Source organism: Neocloeon triangulifer, unplaced genomic scaffold, assembly GCF_031216515.1.
Source record: "Neocloeon triangulifer isolate White Clay Creek 2 clone unplaced genomic scaffold, ASM3121651v1 ptg000003l, whole genome shotgun sequence".
NCBI lineage: Eukaryota > Metazoa > Arthropoda > Insecta > Ephemeroptera > Baetidae > Neocloeon > Neocloeon triangulifer.
In genome coordinates, this window is record NW_026775546.1 from 9,748,295 (window position 1) to 9,768,808 (window position 20,514).

Consider the following 20,514-nt stretch of genomic DNA (forward strand, 5'->3'; position numbering starts at 1 on the left):
AATTAAAATTATTCTAAAATTTATAACAGCAATGATTTTTAAGCGAGACGAATCATGCACTTCATTGAGAAATAAAATTTTTTAAGCATCAGAAAGATTTGTAGCAGAATAGCACAGATTGCAATTATCAAAAATCTATTGCGTAAATGAAGTTTGAAGGGAATTAAAATGAAGTCCAAAAAATTTTTTTTTTCCCACTACCCTAAACACTTTGTCGCTGTCCTTTAAGTGATATTTTAATTAATATTTTATATTACCTTTTTCTGAATTAATTTGATTTTCAAGCAATTCTAAATATTAAAAATTACACTGATTAAGCTAAATTGACTCAACTACTTCACGGTTAGCACTAAAATACTAATTCCAATTTGCTAAATCAAAAGGAATTGTAGCGCTCATTACTTTTTAATTTAAAAATACAAAATTATCTCCCTCGTCCATAGAGCTCCAACAAATTACTTTTCAACGTTGCAATTAGAATAAAATTAAAGTTTGAAATTAATGACCTGGATGAAAGTATTTTAATAACTTTTATTTAAGAATAAAAATCTCACATTTGCACAACGAGTTCCATCGTAAATTTTCCAACAATTAAAAAAGCTTCCACACAGAGAGAGCTCACGAAAAGGGCCAGTGCAACTAATCCCGGCAGCAGAGACTGCTCTCATCCAGTGCTCGCCGGAGAGTTTTTAACAAATAAATGCGCAGCGAGTTGCGAGAGAGGTCTCGAGAGTAGTTTTGCAACTTTTGCCGCCATGCTCTTTCTCTCTCTCCGGCCATGGTGTGATGTATGGGCTGATTTAGCATATTTTATTGGGGTTGACGTCACCTCTGACCTTTGGCTGGCGCAAACACCCCAACCAGACCAAGCTTTTGAAAATGATGGAACCGTTCGCTGAGAGTAGTTACACTTCACATTAGACACAACTTTTGGCACCCCCTTTTGTTAAGCACTCCCACAATTACGAGTCCATCTAAATGAGACATTCGTTCAGTGTTTAGTGCTTCCATTGCATTGTTCTGTAATTATGAGCTTTGCTCAGTAGAAAGCTCTGAGCAGAATTGCGATACTAATTAATTGGGTTTGATTCAGGCAAGGAGGAAGATTTTGGGTTGAAAATTGGAAAAAAAATTAAGTCAATTTAAATAAATTAAAACATGCAAATTTTACTCTGGAAATTTCTACATCAACTGAATTTGCACATTTCCCTAACAAACAAAAGGTATTTTTACAAGAATGCAGATTCCAAGATTTGAAAAAAGAAGTCAAAATATAAAGAAAGTCATTTTTTAAAGAAGAATATATTAAATAAATTAATTTAAAAAATATAAGGAATTAAATGATTTACAAAATTGAGATTTAACATCAAAAATATTTTGTTAGACCCGTAAACAAATATTTGTTTTTAATTATTATTTTATTTTATCATCATAGCGTTAAAACACATTGTGAAATGAAAACTGAAAACAAAACTTGCTATAAAAAGAAAATATTATGAATAAAAGAAATATTAAAAATTGAAGTTTTGATATAATGTCTATATTTTGCCATTTTAAAATCGTAGCTCAAATTAAAAATGAAATGAGAAATAACTTTTAAGAAAAGTAAAGAATTTTATTTATTTATTTATTTTATTTTATTTCATTTCATTTAATAGTTCCAAGTTAAAAAAGCAATCGTTTACAATTGTGCGTTTGAATAGCTCCGAAATTCTTCTCGGCCGTGACTTTCCAAAGTTTTGAAAATACCAAATTTCCCTATTTTATCTGCCGAGCAAGCCCGGAATGCTTTTCATTGGAAACTTTCTCGGCAGCTAGCACAAAGTTTGCCCGGCCCGGAAAATTTATCGTCACCTTTCTCCAAGGTGGTGGTTGTGCGCCATTGCTATGCAAAAGAAAGAGCGACTTCTCCCCACAGCATGCAGGCAGTTTATCCTCAAAATTACGGCCGTAAATCTAAAAAACGTGAAGGCGCGTCGGCTGCCAATTTCCATGCAAATCCACCTGCCGAGGAATTCGTCTGCTCAGGTGCCCGTAAACTTTTCAATATTTCACGCCAATTTCCAGTTTGATTCGCTTGTAATAAATTCGTTGGTATTCTTTTTGAAATGGCCGCCATAAACGCCCTTGCCAAAAGCGCCGTCGGCACGTGTGCAATTTTCCTTCGTCCCGGCAGCAGCAGCCGACGTGTCCTGTGTTATGGGGAGGTTGCAAATGTATGGACCAAATTTTATAGTGAACTGGGGTCATAGATTACACAAAATGTGTCTGCTGCTGTGTATGCGTTTCGAACGAGAGGCGCAGTTGCCCGTTAGTCAGCAACCGGCAACACATCTAGGGCATCCATAAAAGCAGGTTTCTGTTTCATTAAATAACAGACGGAACTTTTCATTGCATTCTTTTATCATTGTTACGTAAAAAAATAAACAGTAGAATGCAAAGTAAAAATACTTTTTTTAAATTAATTTTCAGAAAATAATTTTTTAATAATTTAAAAACTGAATTTTGTTCTTTAAGTAAAAAAATTGAACACTTGAACTTACTGTAATTAGCTAGACAAATTTGTCAAGAACTTGTTTGCTTAGCTATAGACAATTAGATTTTATGCAACTTCGTGTCATGAGAGTCGTGCAGGTTGCATACATTTTCAATTATATAATTCCGAATTAAGTAGTCCTTATTGGCATAGGAAATTCAAATCATTATAAAAATAGAATATATTTTTCCTATTGTTGGAAATTTTCACTCCCATTGTTGCACAGACTGGATTTGATTGAGACAATAAGAATATTCCTTAAAAATTACATATTAAAAACCATATTTTTTGGGGTGAACTGATTTATTATTAATTGCTGTTGTTTGCGTTTCTTCTCATTTTGTTTGACTAAATTTTCAAGAAGAATAACTATAAATAAATAATATTAAATATTGATTCTATCATGAATTAGACAGACTATATAATTTGAAATAAATCTTTCAGAAAATAAAAAAGCTCTGGCAAACCTGACTGAAATGCCAAACTGCGGGTAATTCTGAAACCTTTTTTCACTCGAACGACTTTGAATATACAGAAGATAAGAATGCGTGTCTTTGTTCGAAATTTCAGCGGCGTCGACAGTTTTATCTCTCGTCGCACGGTAATGCCTTTCGAATCACGTGCCGCGGAGATGGAAAAAAATATTGGATTGGCCAATAGATGATCCACTCATGGGAAAAAGTTGGTGAAAATTTCGTTGCCGGCCTCACGCTCTTGGCTGTAATGCTTTTTACGCCACGAGTCCAGCAGCCCGCGGCGGCGCCAGCTTTTTGTTCTGCACCAGCTGCCGGCTCGAACATCCAATCGGCCTTGCTGGTCACGATGCGCTTTTATCTGCCCGGGCAGGAGGCCGCTCTGATGGAAATCAAATCACACCGCCAGACTGTAAAAATAATTGTTCCGCACGCTTCGAAAAATAGACCCTCTGTGTATTTCGGCAAACTCGTCCGTAGACAAACAAAGGCATTTTTTTCTTCCTTTTTATGAGTTGAAAAATGAAACGATATAGATTTTGTGTGTGTTTTACTGTAAATTTGAGGTTTTTGATTTATTTAATTTAATGAAAAATAATATATAATATGTTTGTTTATTTGATGGATGGGAGGTCGTTGATACCCAACATTTAACAAACTTAGTTTTCGGGCAGTTTCCAACTCTATATACTTTGGATGAGAGATGAAGCTCCTGAATATGGGAAAATCCACTGTAAGCATGGGCAATATTTCATGTCGAGCAGCAACCGGTAGGCGAGAGGGGCCAGAAAACGCCGCAAACTTTCACCTCCATCTCTCTCTTTTCCATATTTGGTGGTTTTATTAAATTATTTTGCAATAATATTGCAATGTGTAAAAAATTAGAGTAATCAAGGCTTGATTTTTACACTTAAAAAATCTAGATTTCTTTCCACTCTACATAATTAAAATTAACAGTTTTTCACTGTTAATTCATTGTGAAATATTGTTCAGGATTTGGCTAGATTTTAAAATTCAATGCCTTTTGACAAAATAAAAAAACACTTTTTTGTTAAAAATTCCAAAGATTGAAAATTTTAAAGTCAGCGGTATCCATGTGATAACAAAATGTGAAAAATATTATTTATTCTGTTTGGCTTTACTATTAACAGATAAAAAAGTTCTCTTCGCATAAATATTGAATTGAATAAATTTATTTAAGAAATTCAATTTTTTCAAAAGATTAAATTTGAAAAGGTAACAGAATCAGCATCTCCGAGACCCTTCAGTTTTCTTTTGGCGCAGCCGTTCTCAAATATTGGTCTAGGTGAATTAGGGTTGTTCTTTCTCCCCTCGCCGAAAGTGTTTTTGCGAGCGCGCGACAGCCATTTGCTTGCCTTTGGTCTCGCTCTCTGGCTTTCTCGTCTCTCCGAGCTGCTCCTTCCCGTCGGCTGCGATGGCGAAACTCGCTCGAGAAATTAGATTAAACTTGTAGGGAGGGAAAGCAACAAGCCAGCCAGGCATATGTGTACGCGATGCAACTCTCAATGCCGCTGAGATGCACGGAGCTGCCTTTGATGAAAAACAGAGATGAGAGAAAAGAACGGTAGAGAAAAAAAGAAAGAAAGACCTTCTCGTGCACTGCATTGTCTCACGCTACGTTTGCTACAAGTTGGAGATGACAAATGGATTCCATAATATTTTATGATTGTTATGCACCATGACTTTTTATACTCATAATATTTTCTCGCTTTTAATGCGACAGATGAAACTGGTCCTTGCATCATATCATATAAAAATGATAAATTGTTAATATGAAGAGTAAGAGGCACTGAATCCAATAATAAAAGTTCATTTTTTAAGACTGGCATTCAGTTGGAACAAATGTCTTTCTCTATTTGTAATAAAAAGGTAATGGATTTTTGTGAGCAAAAAATCGAATGTTTGAAAATTTCGCGAAATTTTAAAATCGATAATGTGGTTTTGGGTGATTTAATAAAGTTCTTGCTTTTTTATCAACAATGCTGCTGTAGAGGTTCTGGTAGATCTCTCTGATCAAATTCCAACGGTTTTTAGATTATTAATTTCGGTGAAGTTATGAACTCTGAAAGTTGCCAGCTGCCAGATTATCCTTCAGCAAAGATGGTTTTTGTTCAAGAAACTTTGGGAGTTTGTAACTCCATTGGATTTTGAATAACATATTCTTAATTATCTGTTGGTACTGAAGTGAATGACTTTTTCTTTTTAAAGTTGTGTTTGGAAAGCAAACAATCAGCTCTGCCAGTTTCATGATCAAGATAAAGAAAAAATAGCTTGAATAAACTCTAATTGTAATTATCAAGTTAACTATTAAAATTTCAATATAATCCTTGCTCGGACTGAATTAGTTCAAATTATATTTATCCCGTATTTCATCAAAATATTTATAACAAATCTCAAAATTTGTAAAATATTCCAAAAAGGCTTTATTTGCACAACATATTATTATTCATTTATGTCATTAAAAATTTTACCGCAAAATATTTTCTCTTCTCTAATTAAAAAGTATCAGTGCTATCAATAAAATATTTCACACGCTCTGGTTCTTCCAGGTTTTATTAAAAAATTTTGGAGATCATTATTTCAAAGCTCTCAGCTTTACGCTTAATCCTCAGAATTATCTCCACCAACTGAGAAGAAAATAATCCGTAGCATATGTTTTCGCCAGTTTTAAATGCTGAAAATTTTAAATAATCTCAATTTTTAATTCAAATTCAGCGTCTATTCGACGGGTTTCTATGAGTAATTAATTTTTTCATAGAAAACTCATTCCTGCTCATCAAAATTATAAATAAAAATAATTAACTGCAGAACATATCTGAAGCTTCACCTTTAGTTTAGAAAAATTCGTTTGTGAATGTCACATAATTTTATTCTTTTTTTCATTGACTCGAAGATTTATTCGGGGACAATTATAATCAAGTTATCAGTAATGTGCTTGAGCCGGAACTGCTCTCTTTGCAAAAGCTGCTGGCTTTGCACGCTCTGGCAATCCCAATTAGGCATTTGCTCTTGCAGGAGATGAGAGCACACAGCCGTGACCGGGGTACGGGTAATTCCATTTTAGTTAGACAACTGCAGGGCGCGCGCCTTTGGAAAATCGATTCGATTTGCCGCGGCTGTGGCGCCGAGGCCCGCACGCGGTTATGCAAGTCTCTGTTGTACCTTTTCCATGCATTATCCAGCGGCAGTTAAGCAGTGTTGATGGGCCAGGTTGGATAATGAAAGCAATCTGGAGAGCGGTCGATGGGCCCTCCGAGACTCGGCTGTGCGTTTATCCTAAGCTCTGCTCGCTGATGACGACCATCAGCCGGCAATATGCAAATCGCCCTCGCTCGCTCTCTCCTCCCAACCAACCCACTCGCTCTGTGTCAATTTGCCACGCGAATGCGGCGGCGGCCCATCAACCCGAAGCACATCAGATAATTCATTCATTTCGTTTCGCTAGATTTCATTCCGAGAGAATGGCGCTTTTTAATCTCAATCTCCGGCAAGGCGAAAAGAATGCAGGCTTTTTATTCGAAATCTGATTTGCGAATGCTAATTCTGCGAGTTATTTCGGTTCGTGATGAAATTCGCACTTTTCCTTTCAGATAATTCTTTCAATCAAAAATAGGATACTGTTTTTTGGAAAAGCTCTCGGAGATTAAAATCAAACTCATTGAGCTGTTTAATGGTGGGAAAATAAGTTGAATTTAATATTACCTTCACTAGCATAAAATTTACAATTTCAGTAGTGCATGTATAATATGTGAGGAGCAGTTATTTATGTTCCCCAATGACACTAACTAATATACTACAATTGCATCCGCGCGAATTGCAAATCTGCTGTGACGCAATTATCTAACTCTGTTTGCTATCAGTGCAATGAAATTGCAATTCTGCGTGTAACTAGGGGGAGAGTTACGTCTCTGTGGAGGTATAAATGACTGGAAATTAGAAAATTACGCATGCCCTAACCAATCCCAATGGGCCCAAAGGTAGAGAGAGTTAATTCCCTCGTCGAAATAGCTGCTGGGCATTTCAGCAAACTAATAATATTGACGATCTTAATGTTAGTCCAGGGACTAGGCAGTTACAGTTGAATGATCGCTCTGATAAGGAAGGGATTGCGCAACCAAATATTGCATCAGTGATTTATCGACTTGTAAATAATTGGTAAATAAATTATCACAATAAAAAATCTTATAGGTTGGTATTTTGCGAGTAAGTTATTATTTTTAATCTTTTTTTATGTATTTATAAAAAGCTAGTTTAAATTTTACCCCACATAAATGTGGAATATACATTTTCTATCATTTGTTGTTAAAGAAGTAAAATATATTAAAAGACTTAAGGGTAACAGGCTGATTAATTTTAAAATATATAAAAAACATGAATCAACCTCGAACATATTATTTTTTTTATTACTTTTGCGATGACGGAAAATTACCATAAAAAACAAATCCAGAAATCTATTCCGAGGATTTACCATTTAATTTATTACTTAATACATTCAACTTTTCAACCATCAAACCTGGCCATTCTCGATATTTTCCGCAACATTTTCATAGCCATAAAAAAAGAGGAAAATATATCGCCCGTGTTAAACTGATGAACGAACACTTCCATCGCACCTGCCCTGTTGAAATATGTGCCTCTTTGCCGACATGGTGGTGCAACCGGAGCCTCGCTTTGTTTCGCCTGCTGTTCGTGCCTCGCCCCTGGCGCAGCAGAACAATATTATATCACCCGTCGAGCAATTTATGTTCGTTTTTGAGCTGTCGTGGCAATACGGCACGCCGCGCATCTTTACGGCGCGTGCAGATATATTCGTGCGTCTGTGTGCTGCTTACTGACTTTTGCAGCTCCTCTGTTGCCTAACGCCGTAGTGAGAGCGAAGAGGCCCTCAAGTCAAATTTAGAAAGGGAAAAATGCTTAATATGGTACAAAAAAAGGAGTTATGAAACTTGAGGAAGAAATTTTAATTGTATACTTTCTCAATTTAATAAAATGAACTTAGATTTATAAAAGCACTGAATGAAAAAAAAAAAAAATTATTCGAGTTATTTTTTCATGCAATTTTTTAGTGCCTGAGAAGGTTTTATAAATTAATAAATAAAGAGTTGGAACAATAAATTTTAGCCTCTTGGTCATTAAATTTATTATTTCCCAACCTGATTGAATTAAAATTTGTTTTTAATAAAGAAATTATAATCACTTTTAAATCTTTTATTAATATTTTATAAGATCAAATGATTCATAAAACTTAAAAAAAGAAAATAACTAATTTTTATTCGTTTCGTGCAAAAATTTGTACACGCCAAGGAAGTTTTCACTTCAAATCTTTGTCCATGTCCGGCAGCTACTGAGCTAGAAGATTGATAGTGTGATAGTGGCCCCTTCGTGTCGCCGGCACTCGGTTTTTTCCAGCAGTGTACGTTTTTTAATAACCCAGCACCGCGGTTTCCATCCATTAGGGAGCGTGACGTGACCGGCGTGCCTAATTATCAGAGGGGGTGGCTCTTTGTGCCCACATATATATAATAATATACGAATGGCTGTCTCGGAGCGGCAGCCAATAAATCTCGGCCTGTTTATCATCCTCAATTTACGGTCGCCAGAGCTGTTTTGACGGAAAGCCCGAAAATGAATAAATTAGCCCAGCGCGCGCGTGCGTTTGTGTCATTTGCATGCAGCTCGCCCACAACCCGGCCGACGGCAACAGCGAATCTCTGCTGACAGGCGCTGGATAGGCAATCGGCCGCGCACGACTGACGAGCCGGCTGCATAAATCAGCGCCTGATTGCGTTAAAATTGCGAATGAGATTTCACCATAAATTTGCTAATTTGCCTCCGAGCGCCAAATTGAGCACGTGTGTGTTTTTTCTGCACAACATTCGTCAAAATACGTGATGACTAACTAATTTAATACCTCGTGATACACAAAAGCTACTATTGACATTGTTTGTTTGATCGCCATAAAAAAAATTAATAAAACCCATTGATATGCCATGGGAATTATGAATATAGAAGTCCTTTGTGTCTTTATGCGGATTGATCTCCCCTTTTTATAAAGATAAGTAATTTTTTAATTTTGTTAAGAGTATCGCTCAGAAACTGTTACGGTTGTTTTTACAAAATAATATTTTATACTTTTGCTGTTTATCGGCAAAATAATAAAAGTTATCTTTGCAGAGTGGAAAAAAAATGGTTATTATAACAAAAAAAATTGAAATTTTCCTCATTTATACTCCAGATTTTTCTCTTTTTTAGAAATAATCAAAGTGATCTCTCTAATATTTTCAAAAATTCTTATAACCATCATCTGCAAGTAACAGAGCTACAACTAGAAATTTTAGGCTTTTCTAATAGGTCTTTTGTTTTTTTTAGTCATTTCCAGATAATTTAAAATAGTATAGAAATTTCATGGTTAGTGCGGATTCATTTGAATTTCAAAACCAAACTTCATTAAAAAAATATTCCATTCTAAACAACCCTGCAGGCATTGTAATGTCAAATGACACACAGTTAGAAGTTGGAAATTTGTTGCGCCGGTATATCGACTTATGATTTTCTTTCTATAATTTCAAAAGTTCCGAGCACGTCCTACAAGGCAGGCGTCGCTGACCAAGGAATTGCTTCACATTTATATTCAATAAAAATCCCCGGGGCGTGCTGGAGGCGGCGGCACTTTTCGTTCGGATCTCTTATCGCGAAGGCGCGCACGTTCTGCGAGTCAGGTCACGTTTATCTGCGCCTGCAATTGCCTGTCTCTTCAGACATTTCAGCCGCTCCGTCTCTCTTCTTATTTTGCCTGCAAATCACCTGCGCGAAGAGAAAGGCGGGGGCAAAAATTGCCCTTTTTATCTGCAATCCCCCCACTCGCGCGGCTCCCTTGCCGGCCGGGCGATGCAAATAATCTCCAGACGCGGGAATGTACATTTTTCAATTCGGCGTGGCGCAACATAAAGATAAAAATTCACACCCAGTTACCGTACGCTGCTCTTTCTTTCGCATTTTCCACTCAACTTCTCCTGCAGCGAATAGAAAAGGCTCACACAATGTATTATACGTGTTTGCTCTCGGTGATAGCGCGTTTCTGATAAAAGGCTGTATGGAAATAGAAAAGTGCGTGCGAGGGGAGCACCAAATGAATTTTTCAGGAAGAAACCCCATTTTTCGCCATACTTTTCGCCGTTACAGACCCGAACGCTAAGCTCGATTTTAAAATCATGAATTTTGAATTTGGAAGTGGGCAGATATTTTGAGCTTTAATTTTATAATAGAGGTGAAGATGAGATAACAGAAGCGGAAAATATTTGCAATGAAATTAGCTGAAGCGAAAAAATGTGGCAAAAAATTTGCACTCCTGTTGTTATTCCCATGCCTCACGTGCTGAAATTTTCTGCTCCCTCCTACACATATTCACTGACCACGATGAAAAGAGCCTTAAGCCTCACCCACGCACCATTTCAGTCGCTCCGGTGATCGGTGGTGATCAAATGACGTCACTAGGAATGCAGTTTCTGAGCTCTTTCACCTGAATGCCTTTCAGTGCATATGATCGTTTTTTCTGTGGTGATTCCAATCATGACGACCCTGGATACTCTTCATCCGTTTTTTTTTTTTTTTTTGAAAATAATGATTTATGTAATTTGCGGAAAGGCGTGAGTGAATTAAATAAAAATTACTTATAGATTTTTTCAACAAAATGTTCATTAAGTTGAAATTCGCGACCGACGCGACCGACTCGACCGACGCGACCGACTCACGACGGACCCTCTTATTAGGGGCTTTTTTTTTTTTATATATATATTATTTGTTATTTAAAGTAATTAAGCCTACCACTTATTATGCATTGAACGTTGTTTGTCGATTTACGCCTTGAGTGCCAACATTATATTTTCATAGCTTCTTCCTCGTTGATTTTGAGTGCCTCTGTAAATAACCCGAAGCAAAATCTGTATAAGAAAACATCAATCCTGCGCATTTTGCATTAAATTTTAAAAGCGCTGCATCACGTGTAGCGGGGGCGAAACTTGCCCACTCATTGCGAATTGAAGAGTTTTTAACAGCGTTTGACGCAGCTTGCGTTGTGCTCGGGGCCTCCCTAGGGCCGATTTTGACACGTAGAAATCGGGCGCGCGTGCACCGGTGGCACACGCGTTTGGCGTTAATTTTTCAGCCCACCCGCACCGGAGCATTGCTTTTTTAATCAAATTTAGTGCCACTTTTATGTGTGGCTCGGTTTCAATCACCCATTCAGGTACCGGCGTAAAGCTCAAATTTTAATCAAGCCACGATTTTATTTCTCCCTCGGCGGCCGTGCAGGTGCTGCCGGCCACTTTGCGGGAAGCTGCTGAAAATTTTACTGCGCGCGCCAGAATATTTCATTTGCTGAAAGAATGGCGCTTAATAATGCAACTTGCGCGGGCTGAGCGGCCTGCATATATTTGATCCTTGCATCGTACATCAACTGACTTATAAAAATTCTATATTATTAATTAAATTTGAAGTTTACATATCCAGGAGGTCAGTAATGTTTTAAAATTTTTTAATCAATTTTGAATCACTGGAAGTTTTTAAATTTCACAAAGAGATTTTTCCTTCAACAAGTGTGACTTTTTTCATGTGTATGTGTTTTTTATTTTTATAAGATTAAAATAAATAATTTTACAAATTTCAAGTGTTATTTTTTACTAAAAAAAATTCACTTTTAATTTAAAATCAGTGCCGCCCTAAATTTTTATAATGCATAATGCTTTTCGAACGGTACAGGGATTCGATATATGTGAGCTGGCCCACGTTCAGCCTACACGTTAGAACGGCCCAACAAAGACTCTTGCACGCTATTTTAAGGCTACTGACAAATTCAGGCGAATCTGGTATTCACAGGCAATTAAGGATAACGTTTTGTGTTGCAGAATGAGACCAACGTTAATACTTTAACAAACGAGTTTTCGCAGCTTTTATGCACGTGCAACCACGTAAAATCTTTTGTTTTGATACCGCACTTTGCTGGAATTTGTGAGAAAGCCAAATTATTTTGAGAAAATTTGACCCGGATAATTTATTTGATAAAAAAGGAGTCATTAGTATCCATAATCCGAGTTAGAAAATGCTAACAAAGAATTATAAGGGATGTAGGAGGATATTTTGACGTAACAAAATTTATTTTTAGAAACTTTTGGTGAAAACAAAAACAAGGAACTTAATTCTCAAAGGTTTAGACAAGGTATTAAATTTTCTTGATAGAAATGCACAAAAAAAATATTGAAAAAAAATGCTTATTGTTAGATGATACCTCCTAAATCCTTTTTTTTTTAAACAAAGCTATAGTTTAAGAGAAAAAATTTCTCAAATATTATATTTTAAACAGAATTTACCAACATTTTTTCAAATTAATTTAGATTCTATTTTATAATATTGTTTGAATCAAATTGCTTTGTTTTAATAAAACTGATTTCTTGAATGATTATGAACGGTTCTAAAATTAATAAACTAACCTTGTGTGTTTTCAGATAGTGACGACAGTGAAAATGAGGGTGGTCTCGGAAATGTGAGCCGCGTTGTTATGAGGCCAGCCGGACATTCTGGAAAGGCCAAACGAGGACACATTTGCTTCGACGCTTCATTTGAAACAGGTTTTTCAAAATTATAATTCCAGTTTTAAATTTGGCGATATTTCTCTTTTATTTCATTTCAATGTAAGGATTTTAAGTTTTTCAAGAAAGAGGTTCTAAAAATTACGACAAAATTACTTCCTATATAAAACTTTCAAACTATTTTGGGAACCGAGCACACTTGTCATAATATTTGCTGGCATCATAATATTTAATATTATTAATATATATTGATATAAATAATATAGGAATAGTGAGATTCTCCGTAGAATTATCAGTAGTTAAAAAAAAAACACGAAGCTACTTTTTATTGAAAAAATTGTATGCTAATAATTTTCTGCAATTTACACATGAAACTATTGATTTATGTACTTCAATCAAAGTTTTAGCATATCACGATATCACTTAAAATCACAATTTTTCATAAAAACGTCATGCCACTAATTTACTATTTTACTGCAGAATATAGTTGAGTTTCTTTTTACCTAATAAATTTGAGAAGCAATATTTTTTTGCGAGTATCTTTTTTGGACAGAAATAATTTTTGATGCAAATTCTGCTCCAGACGTGTGTTAGGAAAATTGAGTTAAAAGTTCTGAAGCACCTGTCCTTTTGCAATTCCAACCGCGCTAATTTTTTTATTTTAATTTGGAGCTCTGACTCATTCGCACTCAGTTAATTGCTAATGCCGCAGCGCGGCTCAAAGTAAATTAGATGACGAGCGACGATCACGCTTGCCTACCAGCAACGCACTGCGCTCTGCATCCAAATTCGCATTTATACAACGTTAACCCTGCAGCAGAGCAACTTGCTAATAATCCTGTGGACTCTCACGCTCGCGCTTTTAAATTTGATTATCCCTCTCCGTCGTGCGGAACCGACGAGAGACGCACCGCCACCCTATGCCACATAGGTGTCGCAGACGCCGGCTGAATTGTTAAAAATGAAATTATTATGAGCCGCGCACTTTCGGCCCGATTTGCATGCACAAGGCGACTGCTCGGAATTGGTCCCTTGAAAGAGAGAGAAGAGTAATAATGTGACCCCTTCGCCCGAAAAAATTGAGGAACAAAAGGGGATCTCTCAAAACGTTCTGGAAATTTTTTTATAAAAATAAAAGTGTCATTGAATATTTACTTTTTTTAGAATAAACTCACAGTCTTGGATTGGAATAAGCATCCTCTTGGATCTTTAGTTTAGTTTTAAATTGTGTTTATAATTTCAAATTTGTATTCATAGTTCTGGAAATTTTGGTCTGCAGACACTTCTATGAAAACCTACACCATAACCAGACAAAATGATCATAATTGAAAATTAAAATAATATTTCGAACCAAAAGCCAGATGGAAATTCCAAACCATTAATTTTGATTGTTCCTTGTTATTAAATGAAAAATATGAATCTTAAATGATAATTTATACAATATTTAGTTTAAAATAGAAGAACCATTTTTTTTCTTTTTGTGTAAAGGAAATAATTTTTCTTTCTAAAAACTCTCATATGAAAAAAGTTTAGTTTAATAAATATGTATTTTGATTTCAGGAAATCTTGGGCGAGTGGATTTAATTTCTGAATACGAATATGATCTCTTCATTCGGCCCGACACCTGCAACCCCCGTCTTCGGCTTTGGTTCAACTTCACCGTGGATAATGTGCGGGCAGACCAGGTGAGAAAACGAAATTTTTCTATTCAAGAAATTTTTGTTTTATTTGATTTAAAAGTTCATTTTTCTATACTAATAGTGTTTATTAACCTAATATGAAGACTCATTCATTTGATAAAATTTTGGAACGTAAAAAAAACCTCTTCAATTTGTAACTTAAAATGTCTGATATATTAATTAATTAAATTTCTAATTTATAAAACCAGTTACAATTTGCAGAGTCCATTTTATTCTGCAATTTACATAATAAGTAAAATTTTGATTGAGATTTTAACATGCAGCATAAACTTCAATTATCTAATTAATAAAATGAAGTCCAGGAAATTATCATACTCGAATTCTTCCTGACATTCATCTTGATTCTTCAAGATAAGAAAAGAAATGAGAACTAAAAACGCAGGCAATAAAATTTACAAACTCCAAAGATAGCATTTTTCATAAAATTGAGATAGGCTTAAAATTAAAATAATTTAATTTGTTTATTTCATTTTTTATACCAGATTTCTAATTTGTTGTATTTTTTCCATCTCATGAAATTTAATTGTGGCCGAAACGTAGATTTTAAAGAATTTCTTCAACATGTTCAAATCCAGCGTTTTTCCACATCTTGAAAATAACATTCTTTGTGATTCTGTTGCGGAAAAATATTTGAACGTTTTGTGCGGATAAGCTTGACTGGAAGGGTGAAGAAGGAGCCTTCAATAATAAAATATATAGATTTTTCGACACAATACTAACTTAGCAGATCTGCATGTGAAAATATTTTCGGGGGTGAGCGCAAATCGAAGCTGACGCGGAGAGGGCGGAGGTTTTTCTGCATTTTATCCGCGCGCGCCATGTTTTATTAATGCGAGAGCGTTGGCGCGGCGCTTTTCCAGAATAACCAACCCTCGGCGGAGAGATGCAGACAGCGAACGCTAGCTCTGTATGTCCTGAAAAGAAAAATGCGAGGATTTGAAATCGCATTAGTCTGGCAGCGGCTTTTCTCTCTTTGCCCTCTAGTCTTGCTGCGCGCACCATCGGCTCACGCTAATGATGCAATAAATCTCTATTCATTCAAATGGGACGATAATAGGGGGTGGGACGCCAATAATAGAGAGAGAACTTTGACGTTCTGGAAATGAATGATAATCCGATGATTAAGGATCTCTTTGGCTTTTGCTTTTCGCCTGTCTTCAGTCTTCATATCTGCTTCGTGACAAGGAAGTGAAAATGTAATTGAATGAGTGTGGCTGAAATTTCCTCGCAGACTGGTTAAAATAAAATAGATATGTTTTTTTTTCATTGGTTTTCTAGAAATAATTGATTTCAGAGGTACAAATGCAGAATAGTTTTTAAAAATCTGTTAGTACCCTAAACTATGTCCTGGCAAAATTTAGTTAATCATTATTTTTTCTGCTATGCTCATTGACATTAAAAATCATCAAATTAGTAAAAATCTTTCAATTTTAAACTGAAAAAGATGAACTTAAAAAAGACTTCAATATCTTAATAAATTTATGTACAAAAAACAAAAACAGAAGAAAAAAACTATTAAATTGCCAATGCTTGAGGAGTATCAATTTTGAATAGTTTTTTGCTATTGTTTGGAGTTTACAGTGATTTTTTCCAATTTGAAACTTTTAACTTAAAATATGAAAATATTTCAATGGAATCAATATCCGACCTTTAATCATGATATTTAGTATATTTTAATGACCAAGAAATTTAAAAAATAGAAAACTAAGGTGTCCTATATAATCATAACCTTTTTTTATAAATAAAACTTTTAATCAAGACATGAGATTTTTTCTCTAAACTACTAAAATATTGCGCAAAAAATGTTACCTAAGAAAAAAAGGAGAAAAGGTGGCTTTGCTTGTCCTTTTTGCTCATTAAGAGCTCTTTTGACTGCAGAATATAGAGCAAAAAGCTAAAATCATGCCTTTCACATTATCAAAAGTTCCTCTCTTTAACTGTTCTAAGAAATTGTGAACCTGAAATTTAAAAAATGGCATAACAAAAAAATTGGCTTTTTAATTGAATTGTTAAAACAACCAGCATTTTTTTTAAAATTAAATTTGCTGATTTTTTTCCCAGTGGTTTCCAATGGAGAAGAAAAATCACTTTATTTTAACATTCCAAGCAATTCCAAGTCACTCTTGAATTAAGTTTAATGAATAATAATTCCTCAAATTAAGTTAAGCCTCTTGGAAATGAACCGAGTTGTTGAAAAGCAGCGAGAATTTGACGCCCAAGAACGCAAAGCCAATATGAGTTTGCCTGGTCGTTATAAGAGGCTAAACGACCATGAAGAAAGCCGTTGCTGCCGCTGCAAGATACAGGGATTTAAATTTTTGAATTACGCCATTATGCAGCATGTACGTACGGTTTTTATTTTTTGTCCCCGGTCGCTCGCGGCGCGCGCTCACGACAATGGCCTTTTTATGCAAACTAGCTGCAGCAAATCCAAGTTAGGGCTTTCTGTTTTAAGGGCCCATCGACTCTCGCTACTTTCGGATTTGCATACCATCTCGGTGACATTTTACAATATTTTGCCAAGGGTTGCGCAAACCGTGCTTCGTCTCAATACTTGTCGTAAAAAAAAGTAAATCCGTAATGCCGAAGAGGAGGAGGTGTCAATCAGCGTCGTCGATTTCAATGCCTGTGAAAAATGGAATTCACGGGCCCCTTGCGCACGTCCGTCGCTGCCAAGAGGTTATCGCCATTCTCGAGAAAGCCCTCGGCAGCGCCAGGACGTAATTCAAGGGATTTTTACACTCGGCTGTGCACAGATTCGCTGAGGGTAAATGCGTGTGTTTTCTCTTTTGGGCGTTCCTCTCTCTCGCCAGAGACTTCTTCTTTTTGCTGCTGCTTATCCTCCAAGGGGAGAACTTTCTTTCTTTCTTCCTGCCATGTGCCGCCATTCAATTTCAAATAAATGGAAAACTCAAATTAAACGGTCCAGCTTTCTCAAGTTTCCTTCATTTGAAACTAATATACAGTTTTCAGATGAAATCTCCTTCAGAAATACTTTCCTTTCTATTGTAAAAAAATATCAGAATCCGAAAACGCATTGAATAATTTAGAGATGCAGAAGAATTGTCTTTGTAAATACTATAATGCGTCAATACAATTTGTATGGATTCTAGCCTGGGGTTAGGATTATTTCATGGCATATGAAATTTAAAGTAAACTTTTCCTTGATGGACTTTTTTAATAAAAAATTAATCGAGGAAAAGATGACAATTTTTGTTAAAATTAATTAGCGTCAGCAGTCATTTGAAAATTTCCTTTTGATAATAAATTTCACAATTTTTTCTTTTCACTTGTTGAGAATAATAAAATGAAAGTGCGCAATTAAAAACCACCAAGAGGAAATTTGACTGATGATGGTTTATTTTATTTTAGAAGGCGTCTCTGTAATTTTTTAGAAGGATTTTATGCCTGAGGGTTTTAGGGCTGATTCATGGCAAAATGTGGAATTGAAAGAAAGCTTTCCTCGTTTGAGTTTTTGACTAAATGAGCTCCATCAAGGAAAAGCTTTCGCTTCTTTAAAATTAAAAATTACCGTCATAAAATATTTCAAAATTTCCCTTTGATGATCAATTTCATATTTTTGTCAAAAATTTTGAATTTTATATAATTTGTTTAATTATTCCCCATTCAGATGCATTGAAAAATTATGAAAAATTTAAGCACGATTTAAATTTATCAACTAAATAAAAGACTCCAATTTAATCAGTTCTCTTTCAAAATTCAATTTTTGTTTGTTTTAAAATTATTTCTCACGAAAATTGCAATTTTTGGCTTTAAAGTTTTTGCGAATTACAAAACGAGGGCGATTGTCAATCAGAGTAAAACGTAATTTGAAATTTATAGCAAAAACGTGGCGAAAAAAGACGAGTTGTCAAAAAGAAGAGAGGCCGAACTTTGTCTGGGAGCGCGAAAGGTCGTAATTCTGCTTACCCAGTTTACGACGCAACGTGCGCGGGTGCCTGCCCCTGTCTTGCAGAAACTTTACTGCATCACGTAGTGCGACTGCTGTCTCTTACTTAATGCAAGTATAAAGTCTTATCATATCACCTGCAAGGCAACGTGTCGTCATATAAATCCGCGGCGACCCCTGCCAGATCCACCACACCACGCATACATACACACATCCACTTGATCTCTCCTTGGAGAGAGGTCATTCGGTTTTTATTGGTGTGTGCATTTCCATGTAATGTGCGTGGTCATGCAACGACAGAGGCGGCTCCTCTCAAACTGCATATATGTGCTAAAACGAGAGGGCTGGTATTCTTGGGACCATAAAAAAAAATACGCAGGACCACCTCGGAGCTCGAGATGGAAAAAAATTTAGCTTCCCCTGAAACACCAAAGTTTTTTATAAAAAAAAAACGGAACTATTAATTGGAAGTAATTTAGTTTTTATTTTAAAAAGAAAAAAAAAACTTAATTCAATGTTCATTGATTTATTTTATGGGTGTCTGGTTGATATTGATTAAATTTATAATTTTGGAAAAAAATCCCCAAAAATAGATCAGAAATTAATTAATAATTGATTGTGAGATTCATTTCTCAACAATTTTGATTATTTCACCCCTAAGTATCTATAATGAGATCTTTTGGAAACTTTTTAATTTTAATATTTTTTCAAATTCAAATTTTTTTATTTATTTTGTATTTACAATACATACAGCACAGATATTAGAGAAATTCTGAACTAATTTTTCAACTGTTCTTTTAACCAAGTTAATTTTTCATATCAAATTGAGATCGGGGAACTTTTATGCAGCTTTTATGGAACTTTTATTTGGGTGGTCGATTATGTGATATTCGGTCCATCAGTGTAAGTGACTACAATCCAACATCCCGATCTCGGAATACCGCTGCGCAGTGCAAATTGTACTGGCGGGGTTGACACGGCTTCTTCCTTTACGTTAAGGCATCTCTTCTTAACTTCTTTGATGGCAAGAGTGAAGACGAAGGGAGCTTTCCAATTCAGGGCACGCACTCGGCGCCGCGCCCCGCGTGAGCAGCACAGGAATGAAACGAGATGGAGGAGGCCCCATAGACAAAATAAGAAAAACGACCAGAGGGAGCGTGCGAGACGACGAGTCGACCAAACGAACGACCGAGCCAGTAATTTCCAGTTCCAGTCGGTTGCGCCAAAATGACACGAAATCATTCCCTCTGATAACACCGCGGAATACAAACGCTCCAATTCTCGACGCTTCTCTTTAATTTGTGTTTCTGGTGCCCTTTCCCAGTGGCACTGATTTCTTTCTCTCCGATCGAAACAAATGGCTCAACATTTAGGATTTAATCAAGTTTGTAGGAAACGTCAAATAATTTTTATTAATTTGTTTGACAAAACCTTGATTTATTCAAAAGAAATTTTAATAAAATATTCTGCTCCTATAGATTTTTATTTGAGACATTAAAATTAAAATTACATCCTTCTGATTTTATTCAAGCTCAGCGTGATGATTCAAATGGTCTTAGCAAAATTGTTTTCGGACAAAAATTGAGGGTGTTATGGGCTATCAAAGTTTTCCAAGCGGAAGCCATTACCCAATAATGGGAAAAATGGTTGGAAACTTTTGGGATAGTAAAATATATCTCAGTCCAAGAGACCCCCCACATTCAATGCAGATTGTTCAAAAATTTTATAGACTATTAATATTTTTATGCCAGTTTTTCTCCTTTTTTTAATTTCTCAATAAAAAGAAATTCATTTCAAAATAATTTTTCTAATATTTATGATTATTTTGTGGAAAACAATTAGAGCTTATTTTACTTTTTAACAATAAATGGAACATATTTGTATGTATGTATAACAAAATTTGAACTAGAAACTGAATCAAAATAAAAATTTATTAATAGTTTTCGTTCAGCAGATTCCTTGTGAACTTGTGAAAATACCCTTTGTGAATTCTCTTATTTTTCAATTTCGCTTTGACAGATTTTGCTATGTAATAATTATTTTTACTTTACTTTTCTCTTATTATATATAAAACTTACAAAAAAGAAACTGCGAAGACCTTTGATTATTTTTCTTCACTTAATTGGTTTTCCGAAACTTTTTCAATCTCATTTAAGCATTGCTCTCAAGTCTTGCGAGCAACAGACGCTGACAGCTTGGCGCGCGAAAATTCTTTGGCACATTGATAGGGGGCCTCTTTCTCTTTCTCCTGCTTCATTTGGCGAAGTGAAACTTTCCGGGTGGAAACCAT

General features: G+C 35.5%; 1 protein-coding gene across 1 annotated transcript in view; it reads left to right on the forward strand.

The window, feature by feature from the left end:
• LOC132192517 (cytosolic carboxypeptidase 6) overlaps positions 1-20,514 on the forward strand; it is a 56,443-nt gene that overhangs the window by 25,708 nt on the left and 10,221 nt on the right. Inside the window, exons 2-3 of the mRNA XM_059612512.1 lie at positions 12,531-12,653; positions 14,175-14,299. Coding sequence (XP_059468495.1) covers positions 12,531-12,653; positions 14,175-14,299 — 248 coding nt within the window. The remainder of the gene's footprint in view (positions 1-12,530; positions 12,654-14,174; positions 14,300-20,514) is intronic.